The sequence below is a fragment of the Mchenga conophoros genome, linkage group LG23, assembly GCF_057382185.1.
Source record: "Mchenga conophoros isolate Kocher_MC1m ecotype Shallow Benthic linkage group LG23, M_conophoros_male_GT1.1, whole genome shotgun sequence".
Taxonomy (NCBI): Eukaryota; Metazoa; Chordata; class Actinopteri; order Cichliformes; family Cichlidae; genus Mchenga; species Mchenga conophoros.
The window spans coordinates 32428931-32443920 of record NC_140547.1 but is presented as its reverse complement, the minus strand read 5'-3'; the positions used below and the strand labels follow the sequence as shown (position 1 = coordinate 32443920).

The window sequence follows — 14990 nt, the reverse complement described above, 5'->3', positions numbered from 1 at the left end:
CGTTCACTCTTGGCATACAGCTTGATGTCATCCATGTACAGGAGGTGGCTGACAACTGCTCCGTTCCGTAGTCGGTATCCGTAGCCAGTCTTGTTAATGATCTCACTGAGGGGGTTCAGGCCTATGCAGAACAGCAGTGGGGACAGAGCATCTCCTTGGTAGATCCCGCACTTGATGGTGACTTGTGCTATGGGCTTGGAGTTGGCCTCTAGTGTTGTACGCCACATCCCCATTGAGTTCCTGATGAAGGTTCTTAGGGTCCCATTGATCTTGTACAATTCTAGGCATTCCAGTATCCAGCTGTGGGGCATTGAGTCATAGGCCTTCTTGTAATCAATCCAGGCAGTGCACAGGTTGGTCAGTCTGGTCTTGCAGTCTCGGCTGATTGTTCTGTCTACCAGTAGCTGGTGTTTTGCGCCTCTGGTATTCTTGCCAATTCCTTTCTGTGTCCTGCTCATGTATTGACCCATGTGCCTGTTCATCTTAACCGATATGATGCCTGACAGGAGCTTCCATGTAGTACTGAGGCAGGTTATTGGTCGGTAGTTGGAGGGGACCGGTCCCTTCTTGGGGTCCTTGGGGATCAGGACCGTCCGGCCTTCAGTTAGCCATTCCGGGTGTCTCTCGTTAACTAGCAGCTGGTTCATTTGTGCTGCCAGACGCTCGTGGAGTGCAGTCAGCTTCTTCAGCCAGTAGGCGTGAACCATGTCAGGCCCTGGTGCTGTCCAACTCTTCATACTGGAGACCCTTTCTTGGATATCTGCCACTGTGATGGTTACTGGACCCTGTTCAGGGAGGTCGCTGTGGTCTGCCCTCAGATCCTCTAGCCACTGAGCATTGCCGTTATGGGTTGCATCCTTCTCCCATATGCTCTTCCAGTATTGCTCCGTCTCCAGCCTTGGTGGTGCTGTTCTCTTATTGTTCCCTTGCCACTGAGAGTACACCTTTGCTGGTTCTGTGGAGCACAGCTGGTTTATTCTCCTGCCTTCTATCTCTCTGGTGTACCTCCTCAAGCGGCTGGCCAAGGCTGTGAGTCTTTGCTTGGCAGTTTCCAAGGCCTCAGGTATGGACAGCTTGCTGTATTTCTTAGGCACCTTATTTGTCGCACGTTTCTGCAACTCCGTTAGTTGGCTAACCTCCCTCCGTGCTACTTTGATCTTGCCCTCTAGCCTCCTTCTCCATGGAGGGTACTGCCCCTTGTGGCTGTTCAACTTGTAGCCAAGCATCTCACTGATGCCGTATTGTAGATCAGCTTGTTAGTGTCGGTAATCGTGGTTGTAGGTATTGCCCGTAGTGCTGCATTAACATCATCTAGCAGACCTTCTGAGGGTACTTCACGTAATCTTGGTAACCTGCTACGGGGGATCCAGGTTTCAAGCTTGGCCATGATCCTATTTTTCAGGTCAGTTCCTCTCGCACTCAACGATCCTTCTCCTATCACACTTGGGGCTATGTACCCAATCTCGGGTGGGGGTGATGATATCTCCCCCCTGACCTGGCGTCCTGACTCCTCCTTGCCATAGCATTTGTGTTGTACCTCGTCAATCTCTAGCTGTGAGAGCAGTCCCTTCTTTCGAATGTTGGAACACTGAGCTACTAGTTGTTTCGCCGTCATTGTGGATGTTGGGTATCGAAGAATCCATAGGTCCCTCATCCTATTCATGTAGCCCCTTCCGCCGGGGTTACTTGCGTAGTAGCATTCCAACAACACCCTGTTTTCGTCCCTTGCCCACCGATGCCTTCTTGTTCCAGTAGCCCACTTTTCGTCAGGGTGCCCTGGTTCCTCAACACCTGACGCGGACCTTGTTGATCCGGGCAACGTCCGAGCCGGCATGCCTTCATATTTATCTGTCTCGCTCATGTCTGCGGTAGGCTTGCTTAGCATAGGGGGTCTAGCCTTAGGACCCTTACTGGATACAGACGCCCCCAGGCAGGAATCGAACTTGCGATCCTCCGTTCCAAAGGCGTGTAGTTTAACCACTACGCTATCCAGATATATATATATATATATATATATATATATATATATATATATAGAAAGCCCTGAAATATAAGACTTTTAAAACCAGCTCACAATGTTAGCCTCCAAAATTAATAACATTTGAATCTCAATCACGATTTTGGGTTCCCGTAATTAAATTAACATGACAGATTGATATTACCAGATCAAGTATTCCTCATATCAGCGCCTGACCACGTGCCCGCATTCTGTATGGCTGAAGGCATTTGTCCACAAACACAGTAAGTAACAAAATCTATAAGAAAATGGTCAACATATTGCACAAAAGATACATTATTCCCTCAGCAATTATTGTTCTAAAGTTGCAATGCTTATGCAGGGTGCAAAACATTGCAAGGGAAAAAGAGAGGCATATCCCAGCTGTCAAGCACTTTGCTTTGAGTTTTAGTCACACTGATCTCAATGGTACAATTAATGTAAGTTAGATTGTCTCTCCAGGTAAAATATGTCTCTGCATGGCTGTCCATATTTTCTTCTGTCGCTTCTTTACATGTCAAACGATTCTATCATTCACATTTATACAGAAATAGATCACTTTTTAAACTATTTAATACACTGCTGAAGCTGTATGTGTCTAAGAGGTATTTTTCTTCCTAAACATGCTCATAATGGTCTTTATTTAATGTCCACTGGACAAATCTTCACACCTTTCAAGGTTTACTCTTGTTTCTGCCTCCTTTGCCTTGTCCAAAAACAGCACTTTTCCAGTTTAGCAAGCTAGTTGCCATAGTTACTCAGGTTGTTTCACCATTCACTATTTCAGCTGCTTGGAAGAAGGTACCAAGAGCGAAAAATGCTATCTTCTCGCATTTTATTTATTTATTTATGTATGTATCCAGAAGTTTAAGTACCCCCTAGACATCATTACTCCATACCCATTACATTGTACATTTGGCATTTTGACATTACATTGCCATCATCTACAATGCTAATGTGAAGTGTGAGTTGCTAGTTTATCTCACCGGTGGTCCAGGCTCACCAATTCCTAGAGGACCTGGAGGCCCTGGTTGCCCCTGGAAACCAATATCACCCTGCAAGAAAGTGAGAGGAGTGCTCATACAGGGTGAGAGTCAAGTGGATTATTATGCCTTTGTAACTTAATTTTCCAAAAGAATAGGGTAGCAGACTTTACCTTGGGTCCCGGAAGGCCAATCCCTTGTTCCCCTTGGATTCCAGGTGGCCCAGGAAGTCCCCTTTCCCCCTATAAAAACAAGCAGGGACAGACTTGTGGATACAAAGGCACATAAACAGTTGCACGTACAGTTGTAAACAACAGCAAAAAAAATCCGAAATGACTGACTTTCTTTCCCACACCCACATAAACATACATGTTCTGCTTCCTCTCCTTCTCAGCTGTTTTTAAAGGGGATTTAGGACTACGGGGTTCCTTCATTCCTTTAGCTTTATTGTTAAAGAATGCAATTATTCACGCAGAGGTCATAAATCACAGCTTTGCTGTGCAACAGGAGGGCGAGCAAAAGGCGTGAAGAGGCTGTAGAAATGTTAGCAGGCGCATACCAGTAGATTTTTTTTCTTCTGTTGCCCTTTCAAGCAAGTTGGGACAATGTTTAATGCCAGACATTAGTCTGCCATTGAGGTGATATAGGATGACAGCCAGATTATCAACATGAACATTCTTCCAAAATAATTAAGGAGGGAACACTTGGTGGGGGAGTGTGTGCTTATGGCAGAATTGGCAGGTATAACACGGGACTGGGGGCTTAAAAAGTGGAAACAGACAAATAAGCTGACAAGGTAATAACAGATGAGCTACTTCAGAGGGCTTTCCAATGTTCCAGCAGGGACGGATCATAACTCACAATAAAAGCGTTCAAATGTATAGTCATTGAATCAGTGTTATCAGTTAGTAGAGCTACTTGACATTTGTGATGTTATTTATGCCGGCGCTGGATGAAGTTAATCAAATTGCATTTTAAATGTCAATGTTGTGCGTGTGATATTTTGCATCTGACGATCAAACACTTTATTTATGTCACATTCTTCCATAGGCAGCAAAGCGTTTCATGTTTCACTACTACTACTCCACAGGTACCAGAATTATTGGAGGCTCCTTTGATACGGCTATGTAAGACTTAACCCAAAGCAGACTTCAAAGGACTTTATGTGTCCAGCTTAAAAAAAAAGTGTATCCTTTAGATATACATCTGGTTTTTAAGATTTTGGGTCACCTTTGATGAATGATTTTGGGCTGGACAAGGGGAAAGGCCAGTCTCTGGTTCAGAGAGAATTCCATCACATATAAAGGAATGTCTGATTTATGTCTCCTTTAGTTCACTTTTGTACTCTCGGAACAAGTTCTAAAGACATGTAGTGCAGCCTTGTTGAAAATCAAATGAACTTCTAGCCCTTCCACAGGGGCCACAGTGGAAGGTGGAGTGAAAAGGCTGCCACAATCAGATGCATCTATCTTAAATGTAAAAAATGCTTTATTCTCTACACAACAATCAAACAAAAGTAGGGACTGGCTTGATTGCTCAAAAATAAAGTTCCTCTAAAGCCACTTAAGGTGGCTCTGAAAGTGAGTGAGTCCTGATAGACTCACCAGTTAAAATGTCCAACGTTACAACATTAAAAACCTCATTTAGAATCCATCCATCCGTTCGCTTCTGCTTATCCTTCTCAGGGTCCCTGGAGCCTTTCCCAGCTGTCGTAGGGCAAGAGGCAGGGTACACCCTGGACAGGTCGCCAGTCTGTCGCAGAGAGCCATTCAGAACTACAAGTAATTTAGATTTTTCAATTAACCTATCCCCACAAACTACATGTCTTTGGACTGTGGGAGGAAGCCAGTGTACTCACGCAAACACAGGAAGAACATGCAAACTCCACACAGAAAGACTGATAGTGGATTGAACTCAGGACCTTTTTGCTGTGAGGCAACAGTGCTAACCACCGTGCCACCGTGCTGCCCCTTATTTTGAGTATGGCACAAAAACTATTTTGGCTTCAACTGTACTACTGCTTTAATTAAGTATTTGGATACAGCTTAAAATGATATTGTAGGTGTATCTATGGTTGCTTTAATTGACAGGTACACCTGCATGGGTATAGGTTTACCTACACAGGTGACTTAAGCTTCAACTCAACCAGTGATGCTGGTGCTTTTTGGAGAATTTTTACTCTCATCAGTGTTTTCATTGGGACATCTAACGGTTTTATTTCATTTCTTTTTCTTAAGTAATTTCCCCATTTTTTAAACATAACTTTTAATTTCCCTGTGCCATGTTTTTCAAACATTTGTTTTCTGCTCTTACTTATAAACTGTTTTTCTTTTAGTCAATTTTCTGTCTTCACATTAATTATTACCTTCTGGCTAAACCTGTCAGTTACTGGTTAACTTATTGGACACCTGGAAGAGTAAGAAAATCAACACATTTTTTGTGTGTAACAAGAAAAAAAATTTTTTTTAAAGAAAAGCAATAAATAAAACACATTAACCCTTTATTTCACATGAATTGTGTGACTTTAAATCCAGCCACCTTAAAATGACTTAAATCTACTGTATCCATTTGGAGATGTATTAATCAAAGTGGGGTTGCATCAACACTAACCAGATACTTACTCTGAATAGCCAATCACCTGAAAAACAAGTTAATACATTGAATGTAGGCTGGACTATCAGAATATCCTAACAATTCATTGAAAAGCCCTCAGTTGAACCTAAATGCTGCAGTAAGAGTACTTACAGGGACAAGAAAGCGAGAGCCTATTTCTCCCATATTGGTTTCCCTTCATTGGCTCCCCGTTAAGTCTAGCATCTCTTCTGTGGGCCAAACTCCCACGAGACAGCCTGTTTACCTTTAGAATAAGGCTTAAAAATTTCCTTTGTAATCAAGCTTAGTTAGGGCTGGATAAGGTGAGGTAAATGGTAAATGGACTGATTCTTACATAGCGCTTTTCTACTCTTTCTGAGAACTCAAAGCATTTTATACAACTTACCCACCCATTCAAACTTCTTCATTCAAGTACTCTCATCTACGCTTTTGATAAAGCTTATAGTCAGGGCTGGATCAGATCACACTGAATCCTCCTTTAGTTATGGTGCAATAGTCCTAGACTGCTGGAGGCTTTCTCTGATGCAGTGATCTCTACCCATTATGTGAACCGAGGCTACACTACACTACATACAATCAGTATTTTAGATGGAAGCTTCAAACATGTCAACCACTGCAATTGGCTTCATTGAGACAGAGGAGTACTTACTTTTTTGCCCATCACACCTTCAGGTCCAGTATCACCAGGTGGGCCGGATAAGCCCTAAAAGTTAAATGAGTGTGTGAGTGACACACTTATATATAAGTAAGTAGTAGACAGAAGTAGTACATTAAGTTAATGTAAATTAATTATGGATAACATAGACCGACATCTTTGAAATAAAAATACTGTCCTGATGTCCTACTGACCTGAACAACAACATGCTAAGGCTGTATGGATAGGCTACACCTGTTGATGTGTACCTGCCACTAACAGTCACTATTTAAAAAATATCATACAATTTAATGACACAAATTTGTCCTCTTTTTTTAATCATTCTTAAGTGCATTGTGGGATGTTTTGACAGGTGATTTGATACCAAGAGAAATAAAATTTAAATTTACTTGAAGTCCACGATTTCCTCTTGGTCCAACTGGTCCTTCAGGACCCTGTAATAAATGACATTTGTTAAGCTTCATATTCACAAGCAGTGCTTTAGCAACTTTGTAATATTTGAACACATATATAAGATTTGTTTCACAGCATTCAAATTGCAACATACTCTGTCTCCCTTAATTCCAGGTGTGCCACACTCCCCCCTCTCTCCCTGTGATAGAATAAAAAGTGTTAGGTGAGTTCTTTAGTATAGCATCATTATGCATAATTTAGGACTTGTATCCCATGGTTTTTCTGTGACACATTTATGACACAGAGTGTAATGCCCAAGGATAACTTTATCATTGTACAATGGGAAATATGTAAACACAAGATTGGCATCAAAGATAGTTGAACAAAGTTGTAAAACTGAAACAAAACTGAACTGCATCACATTTCCAGTATTACTGTATTATATCATGTACGGAGGATATAATTCTGTAGTTTCCCACAAGCATGGGGAAGTTTGCGTAACCATGAAGACAGAGAGATAGACATAAAGAGAGACTAGAATCTATACATTACCTTCTCCCCTTTGTATCCTGGTTTTCCCTGTGTGTACAAAACATCACGTCAGGAGGATAAAGACAAAGAGAAAAGCGCTGGAATACAGTTAACAAAAAAATACTTCATTCTTCTCATTCTACAATAATGATTTATGGAAGAGCGATGTTAAGGCTTTCACACTGAATTTGTCAGTCTTGACTTAGCCTTGACCTTACCAACTTGATTTAAGCTCACCTCTGCTCCAATTCGACCTGGAAGTCCACTGAGCCCAATCTCACCCTGTGAAAAAGGGAATTTTAGTTTAAAAAGGAAAGGCAGGCCACGTTGTTTGCATGTGCTTTAACTGTGTGAAATAAATACAAGTCTGCACCTTTTGTCCTTTTGGGCCAGGGCTTCCATCCTCTCCAGGACGACCCTTCTTGCCCTGTAGAGAAAAACATTGTAGCAAGGTTAAAGATACATAATCATCGACAGAGTAACATTTCTGTTTGTTAATACTTTGTATAAAATAAATATATTAAATCTTATTTAATTAACTTTATTCCCAGTACAGATAGTGAATAACTGTATTTTACTGTAACTACCTAGCAATACACCTTTAAGTCTGGCCCATGCCATCTCTTGCAGGAGACCCTTCAGCATGTTGAACAGCTGTCAGTGGAAGCGAAGGCCAATAAAATAGCCTTCCTTCTTCCTATTGCTGTGCTGCAATGCACAGTATAACAGCTCTTTTTGTTTAACAGAAACATGTTTCCAGTTCATCACAGCCGCTGAGTCTGGGAGCAGATGAGACAAAAGAGATGTGGTCTGCATGCGAGTGTAAGTCCGTAGACGAACAACCGTCTGGTTGTTTTTGCTGTTTTTGTGTTGTGAACTATGCATGCTCTTACATTGTAAGTATACGCCTTCTTGTGTGTGTCTGTCTTCATACAGTGTTTCCGTCAGTGTGTGCAGATAGACACAGCTTTGGTTTTGGAGCATTAGGTTTGAGAGGGTAATTACGCTGTTCTCATCCTGTGAAAATACATCAAAGAAAAACTGCAGTGTCTAATTGAAGCTGACCTTCTCGCCACAATAAAAGATATCCTCTTGTCACGACATGGCTTTGGCAGGCAAAGGAGGTCTTTCATTGTAACATTGTATCTGCTGAGATGTGTCCTCACACAATCCAAAGTTCACGGGTTGCTTTAACAGACGTGATTCAGCAGATTTCTCATGTACATTTAGATCATTTCTGAAAAAAATCGCTAGAGGAATGTACTCTAACTGCTTCAGGGTTGTTTAAAACCATAAGATTTACTAAACTCCCTCCAAAAATGTGCAAGTAGTCTTTTGGCATAGACACGGAGTTGTTATCTGTGCTGTGCTTGTTATCAAGCAAGCCAGTTTTGGCGTCACTGTCTTTTCAGCACAGTAGAAAAGTATGGATTATGACTGTAAAATAAATGATAACAATTGAAAATTGATAAATGAATTATTAAATATAATTTCATAACTTTATACTACAGAAATTTTTACATAGTGGCGTTTTTTAAATGTCATTCTAATTTATTATTTTTTGATCTGGAAAAGCAGAAAATACAATTTTCTAATGACTAAAGCTAAAAATGTAACTGAAGAAAGGCTGTTTAGCAGTGTACTCAAACTGTTTAACTTCTTCTAAATTGTATTTCTCTGAAGAAGATATTTAGAATTCAAATGCTGCAGTTATTTGCTTCTGTTAAACAGAGCTCTATAGTGAGTGACAACCCCAACCCTGGTATGTTTGGAGGCTTTCGGTGGGTGAGGCTCAAAACTTAGAACACTGTACCAACTGTCTAGTAGCCTCTAGCCTCTGGGGCTTTTCTGTTGCCAGCGATACTGGTACATTACAAAAAGTAAATAATGAAGAGGACCAACTCCAAATTCTTTAACTTCATCTAAAATCATCAGGTAAACAGTTGAAACGTGGACATATTTGGGTGTTCCAACATGATAATGATCCCAAACCCACATCAAAACTGGTTTTTGAATAGATAACACAAGCAAGATAAAGCAAACTATTAACTTTTTGGAGTGGGCATCTCAAAGCTCTGACCTCAGCCATATTGAAACTATGATTAAAAACAGGGTCTCTATCAGGAAACCAACCAATTTAAATGACCTATGAAAACAAGTTTGGTCAAATATCCATCAGAATGATACAGGAAGCATCTGGTGCAGAGTTGACTTACTAAAGGACATCCAGCCAAATATATACGTATATATATATATATATATGAGCCAGTATATGTAATTTTGATAGCTCAGTCAATTTTTAAACTGTACTGGCAACAACTTTAAAATTAAACATGCTAACTGAAGTCTGTAAAGTCTGAAAAGTAGCTCTTGGGCTTTTTTTTTTAGTAATTTCTTTGAGCACTGCAATATTTGACATTTGGGTGAAGTTTGGGAATTTGTGAATATTTTCTGCTCTCAATAATCTTGCTCACTGTACAATGATGGACTACAAGTTATTTGAAAATGGCCATATAACTCTTTCCAGATTGATGCAGAACAGTGATTGATTTTTTTAAGGTTACTGATGATGAGTCTCCTGCTTTGTGTTAACAAATATCTGAATGCTACAGACTAGTGAACATTCAAGATCCTTGTTTTTATAGAGGTCACACCTCTCACACCTGGTTTTGAGCAACTCTGTAAAATTAAATTAAATATTTATCTTTTATTTATATGTAAAATGCAGTTATTTTCCTTGTGTTGTTACATAAGAAAAAAGGCAATGTTACCCAATTTTATTTATCTAGTTACATATTAAATACTTTATTTAGTAATTATTGATTATTGGACACTTTTCTGCTCCATAGATGTTGGCATACTCACAGCAGGTCCACTGGGTCCCCTCTCACCCTTCTCACATGCACATTTGCTCTGCAGGGGGCACTTCAAAAAACAAGAGAAGAAGAGTGAGATGGACCATACAGGGGCAAATATAACAAAATATGTCTGGAAAAACATGAGGCTCAAGACTTACCCCTTCATCAGCCACAGCCGTCTGTGATGGAAGAAGCAGAACAATATCAAGATGTTGTAACCTTCTTTTTTTTTTTACATATATACAATTCAACAGAGTAGCTCAAAATTGAAGGTAAGACAATATTCTCAGTATTCTGGCTTCAAAACACACATCTAAAGACACGTCTGTTATTAGAGGACCTGAGTGTTGCTGTTCAATGGGAACTAAAGATAAAAGACAAGTTCTCAGCTGGGACAGGACTACATGATTATGACATACAGATGCTGACTGTACAAGGCAATGAGATGAAAGTCGTGAGTGTAGATGCTGCTGGGCTGTTGCATGCCATGAGAATTCAGTCTGTCAGATCCAGTGTTCTGGGAACCTCGGTGCAGGTTTTCCATAAAGATTTTCCTTTGTCATGTGTACCACCTGTGTCAACAGTAAAGCTTAAGTTTGAAGCCTGAGTGGCATTTGAGGGGCTTGTTGAATGATGAAGCATGCTTGCATGGGTTTGCTGTGTTGCTGTATTTACTGCACCCAATTTTCCCACAAAGAGTTATAATGTGAAGCACATGTTGCTGCCAGTAGCCTGGAAGCATGTCTGGAGAATGTTTCAGAGCAACACATGCTGCAATTGTCTTGGCAGAAATACTTATAAAAGTTAACTTACCTAACTTAAGTCAACATAAAATGTTTCTTAGTTTCATCACGTTTCTCTACAGAGTTTTATTGCTAATGACAGCAGATCTATTACCATGGCAGCCGGTAGCAGGTGTACATAGGGGATGCAATAAGGCAAGAAATCAAAGCAGTGGGTGGTAACAATGGCAGCAGCAGTGGAAGTGCTTATTCAGTGCCTTGAGATACTAAAGACTTTTGATTTGGAAAGCATCTGTCTGCATAATGGCTTTTTGAAGATTTTATCTGTCATAATTCTTTTCCCCTCTGGAAACAGGCAAATATCAAACATACATGCAATTTCACAAGCAGTGTAAGAGCCGTAGGTATATGGTTTCTAGCCAGTTCAGAATGATAACTTGTAAGTCTGAACATGCATGAGCGTAGGCTTTTCTTCCAAGGTGCTTAAATGAAAATGTATTTAGAAAACTATAATTGGGCAATTTATATTTTTGTGCCATGAAAAATTAATTGCACCCTGCATGATTTCTTAGCGTTAGTGCGTATTTGTCAAACCCCCAAAAAGCAAAAAATGAAATTTTGCATCAGGTTAAACACATTTTAGCATGAGAAAAAGCAACATGAATAAATACAAAATGTGGTTCTTTAATGATTATTTAAGGGGGGAGGGGGGGGGGATCCAAAGCTTAGTTCATTTTCACTAGGCATGCCCAGGCTTGATTAATGCCATACTCGATAAATCCTGAAATCACTTAAAAAGAACCTGTTTGACAAACCTGTTTGCTAAATGATCTCAGAAACTAACACATCATGACTCTTTCTTTAAAAAAAACAACAACAAAAAAAAACTGTTGAAAAACAATGTCAAGAACAGAGTCTGGAAAAACTTTGGACTCTACTGACCCACATGAAGAATTATTCACAAATGGAGAAAACTAGAAACAGTGGTCCAAAAGTGCCTCAATAACTAATACAACAGGTCACAAAAGAACCCAGAACAACATCTAAATGTCTGTAAAGGTTCTCAGTCATCAAGGTCATCGAAGTCTAAGGAGGGTCATGGACCCCCTATTGATCCTCTACCTTATCACACGAGCCAAGGTGTGAAAATGGTGTGGGTCACAATCCAAGCCAAGGTTTCAGGTGAACCCACTGACCCACACCCGTTTTGACACCTTGGCTCGTGTGATTAGGTAGACGATCAGTAGGGGGTGCATGACACTCCCATAGGGCTTAAAATCTGGGACTCTCTACGAACTCAAGAAGCTTCTCGGATGAGAGGTGAAACGTCTTCAAGAAACTTAAGAAATGCAATCTTCACTTTCCTCAGTTAAGGTCAGGGTTCAACAGGAAGAATAAGCCTGGACAAAAATGGCATCCGTGGGAAAAGTCCAAGCCAGAAAAACACATAAAGGCTTGTCTCATAGGAAGGCTTGGGCAGCATTACAGCTTAATAACTTAAATCATCATTTTGTGTTTACTCTGGTTATCTTTTTTAATATTGAAATTTGTTTGATTATCTGAAACATGTAAGTGTGACAAATGCCAAAGACTAAAAAATCAAGAAAGGGGGCAAATATTTTTTTTTATTGCAGTGTACCATAAAAAGCTAATAAGCCAGTCTGTAGCATACAATCCAAAACAAGCAAAAACTAAATGTTGTTTTTACTCACAATTTCTTTAATAACTTTTTCCGCAACGTTTCTGTCCTGCAGGTTGTGAAGGTAGCGGGAAGCTGGAGAGTTAGCAATTAGCTGCAGCTGTGCTTTATTAGCCAGCTCGTTGGCTTCAGGCGTGATTCCTATGGCAAAGAAACGGACACCCTGGTTCTTGGCATCAGCCACAGCTGAAAATATGTCTGGGTTCCTTGGGTGAGAGATGCCATCAAAGAGCAGAATGGCCACCTTTACGCTGCTGGTATCTGACTCTTCTGAGTAGATGCGGGTCAAGTTAGTGATGGCATAGGTGGTGTAGGTGCCGTGGCCAATATACACAATTGGAGAAATTCGGGCCTTAAAGTCTTCTGTGCCTCGCCACTGTTTGAAAGTCTGCTCTATGATGACGTGACTGCTGTACTGAAGGAGGGCTGCACGGGAACTCAACCCCCGTCCAGTCTGCAGCCGCAGGCCCTGCAGCCGGTCCATCAAGTCTAAGGCAAAGCGCTTTTCCTGGGCATGGTTGTCCTTGGCACTCTCTGAGCTATCGATAAGAAAAGCTATCTCCAAACTGCAGTCCTCATCAACAAGCGCTGCAAAGAGAGGAGTTAGGCTTTATGAAACATGCAATAGCAAAAATATCAGCTGCCTTAAACTGAAATCTCTCAGCTTTTAAATATTAATGAAGCTATTAGTGAAGAGGCAGGAGAAAACAAGACAAGAGAGCAGAGACGACACGTAGCAAAGGGCCTCAGGTCAGAATCGAATCGCATTATATTATATTATGTTTAACATATTACATTATGTTATATATATATAACCAATGAGTGATATCAACTAATGTTTAACATTTAAAATGCAGAGCGTAAAGGACCAAGTAAGTATTTAGCAAACAAAGCACATGTTGCATTTCACTGTTACAGGACAGCTGTTAAGCTTCACAGCAAACCTCTGGATACAATGAATTTTCCTGTATTTGTTGGCTGGAAATTTTCATTTTAATGATACCAGCCAAATGCAAAGACCCCACTGATCACAGTCAAACAAATTTCATTACTAGGGGTGACATTTTTATCAGACTGTCCTCTAGAGGGGGGAAAGGTGATTTATTAGGTTTATTGACTGTTATAGGCTGATCGCTTTTCCAGAACAGTGTGATGACTTTGTGAATGTGACATGTCATTTTAAAAAGAAAATAAAAGTAACTCAACTTGCTGCACCAACCTTGGTGGAAGGAGGTCACAGATCTAATACAGGCTGAGGATAAATCACATTAATCTTCACGGGAATATGTCACAGAGAGAATGTGCCTGGGGAAACAGGACTCTGAGCGAATAAAACGTTTGGGTAACAGAGCACTGAATGGTCACGAGGGAGATGGATGATTCTGAGAAGCCTCAGAGATACGATCAATCCAGGTGGATTGCATCCTGCAGCGATGTCCTTGTTGAATATCATGTTCTACTTTTTACACCTGTAGCTGTACTGTTTCCTTACCTGAACAAATTCCACACCACTTCCTCCAAATTAGAGTATTAGTGGAAAAGAAAAAAAGTAGACTCTGGTTTTCTTAGAAATTCTTGAAACAAAAAACTTACATTTGCCATTTGGAGGTATGAAGTTTGAAGAATATACTTTGTTCTTCTTCTTAGGGGTTACCGCTGGTTCTTCATCGCCTTCTTCATAGTCCTGTGCCAACAGACCCTGAAGTCCCCACAGCAGCAGGAGCCAGTGCATGGAGGGGACCATGACTTCTCTAACAGGGGTAAAGGAAAAACGATTAAAAAAGAGATGCATTTGAATACTGCGCACAAAACCCTGTACACACTCACAGAACAAGCTTTAACAAGCATAAATGTTTAAGACTCAGCCATCAAGCATGCATACCTTGCAGTGTTGCTGACTCCTTAAGAACTTGTGCCCTGTACTCCGTAGCTCTCCTGGCAGTGAAATTCAGGAAAAAGTTTAAAATAGGACAAATAAGAATTTCTTCAGTCAGAGTAAGTTTGATTCCATGTCCTGTGCGTCATGTTTATTGGCCTGTTGCAGAAGTTGTTGCAGAGTCTCCAGATGCAGCAGGCAGCATATAGTCACACCAGAAGCTGAAGCAGCAGTGAAAAACCCCAAACCTTTATTCTGGCTCTCATGGGACTCCCATAAATTCAAGCCATCCCCAAGCTTGCATTAAATGAAGAGAAGTCCGGCCCTTTTTCTGATGATCGCTCCCTTTGGGTGAGAGTGTGGGTGGGGTAGAGAGGCAGTTACAGACATTCTAGAAAGACATGATCGAGCAACCAGTAACCTTTCCCTCTAAGCTCATTTTTTTGTAATTGCTGGTTGGGTTCCAAGTGAGTATTTATCCGTGTTTTCAGTGTGTTTTGTGGCAGTAGGGCAATTTAGGACATAAAGATAACGATATTATAATATGTCTGGTGAGAAAATGGGCAATCTATCTAGTTTTTCAATATACAAGATGCCTCACTCATCCAAGCACTTTTTATACACCTAAGTGCTTTTTTGTGTT

At 40.6% G+C, this 14990-nt stretch overlaps 1 protein-coding gene across 2 annotated transcripts in view; it reads right to left on the bottom strand.

The window, feature by feature from the left end:
• The window catches only part of LOC146547644 (uncharacterized), a 36612-nt gene extending 21985 nt beyond the window's left edge, over positions 1–14627 (bottom strand). For both annotated transcript variants that reach the window (XM_085264691.1, XM_085264690.1), the window contains exons 1-13: positions 14354–14627; positions 14065–14222; positions 12485–13059; positions 10188–10208; positions 10037–10096; positions 7545–7598; positions 7409–7453; positions 7193–7219; positions 6795–6839; positions 6637–6681; positions 6242–6295; positions 3153–3221; positions 2983–3051 (exon numbers count right to left, since the gene is read on the bottom strand). In XM_085264691.1, the coding sequence (XP_085120817.1) occupies positions 2983–3051; positions 3153–3221; positions 6242–6295; positions 6637–6681; positions 6795–6839; positions 7193–7219; positions 7409–7453; positions 7545–7598; positions 10037–10096; positions 10188–10208; positions 12485–13059; positions 14065–14215 (1215 nt within the window). In that variant the 5' untranslated portion in view covers positions 14216–14222; positions 14354–14627. The remainder of the gene's footprint in view (positions 1–2982; positions 3052–3152; positions 3222–6241; positions 6296–6636; positions 6682–6794; positions 6840–7192; positions 7220–7408; positions 7454–7544; positions 7599–10036; positions 10097–10187; positions 10209–12484; positions 13060–14064; positions 14223–14353) is intronic.
• Between the last annotated feature and the right edge of the window lie 363 nt (positions 14628–14990).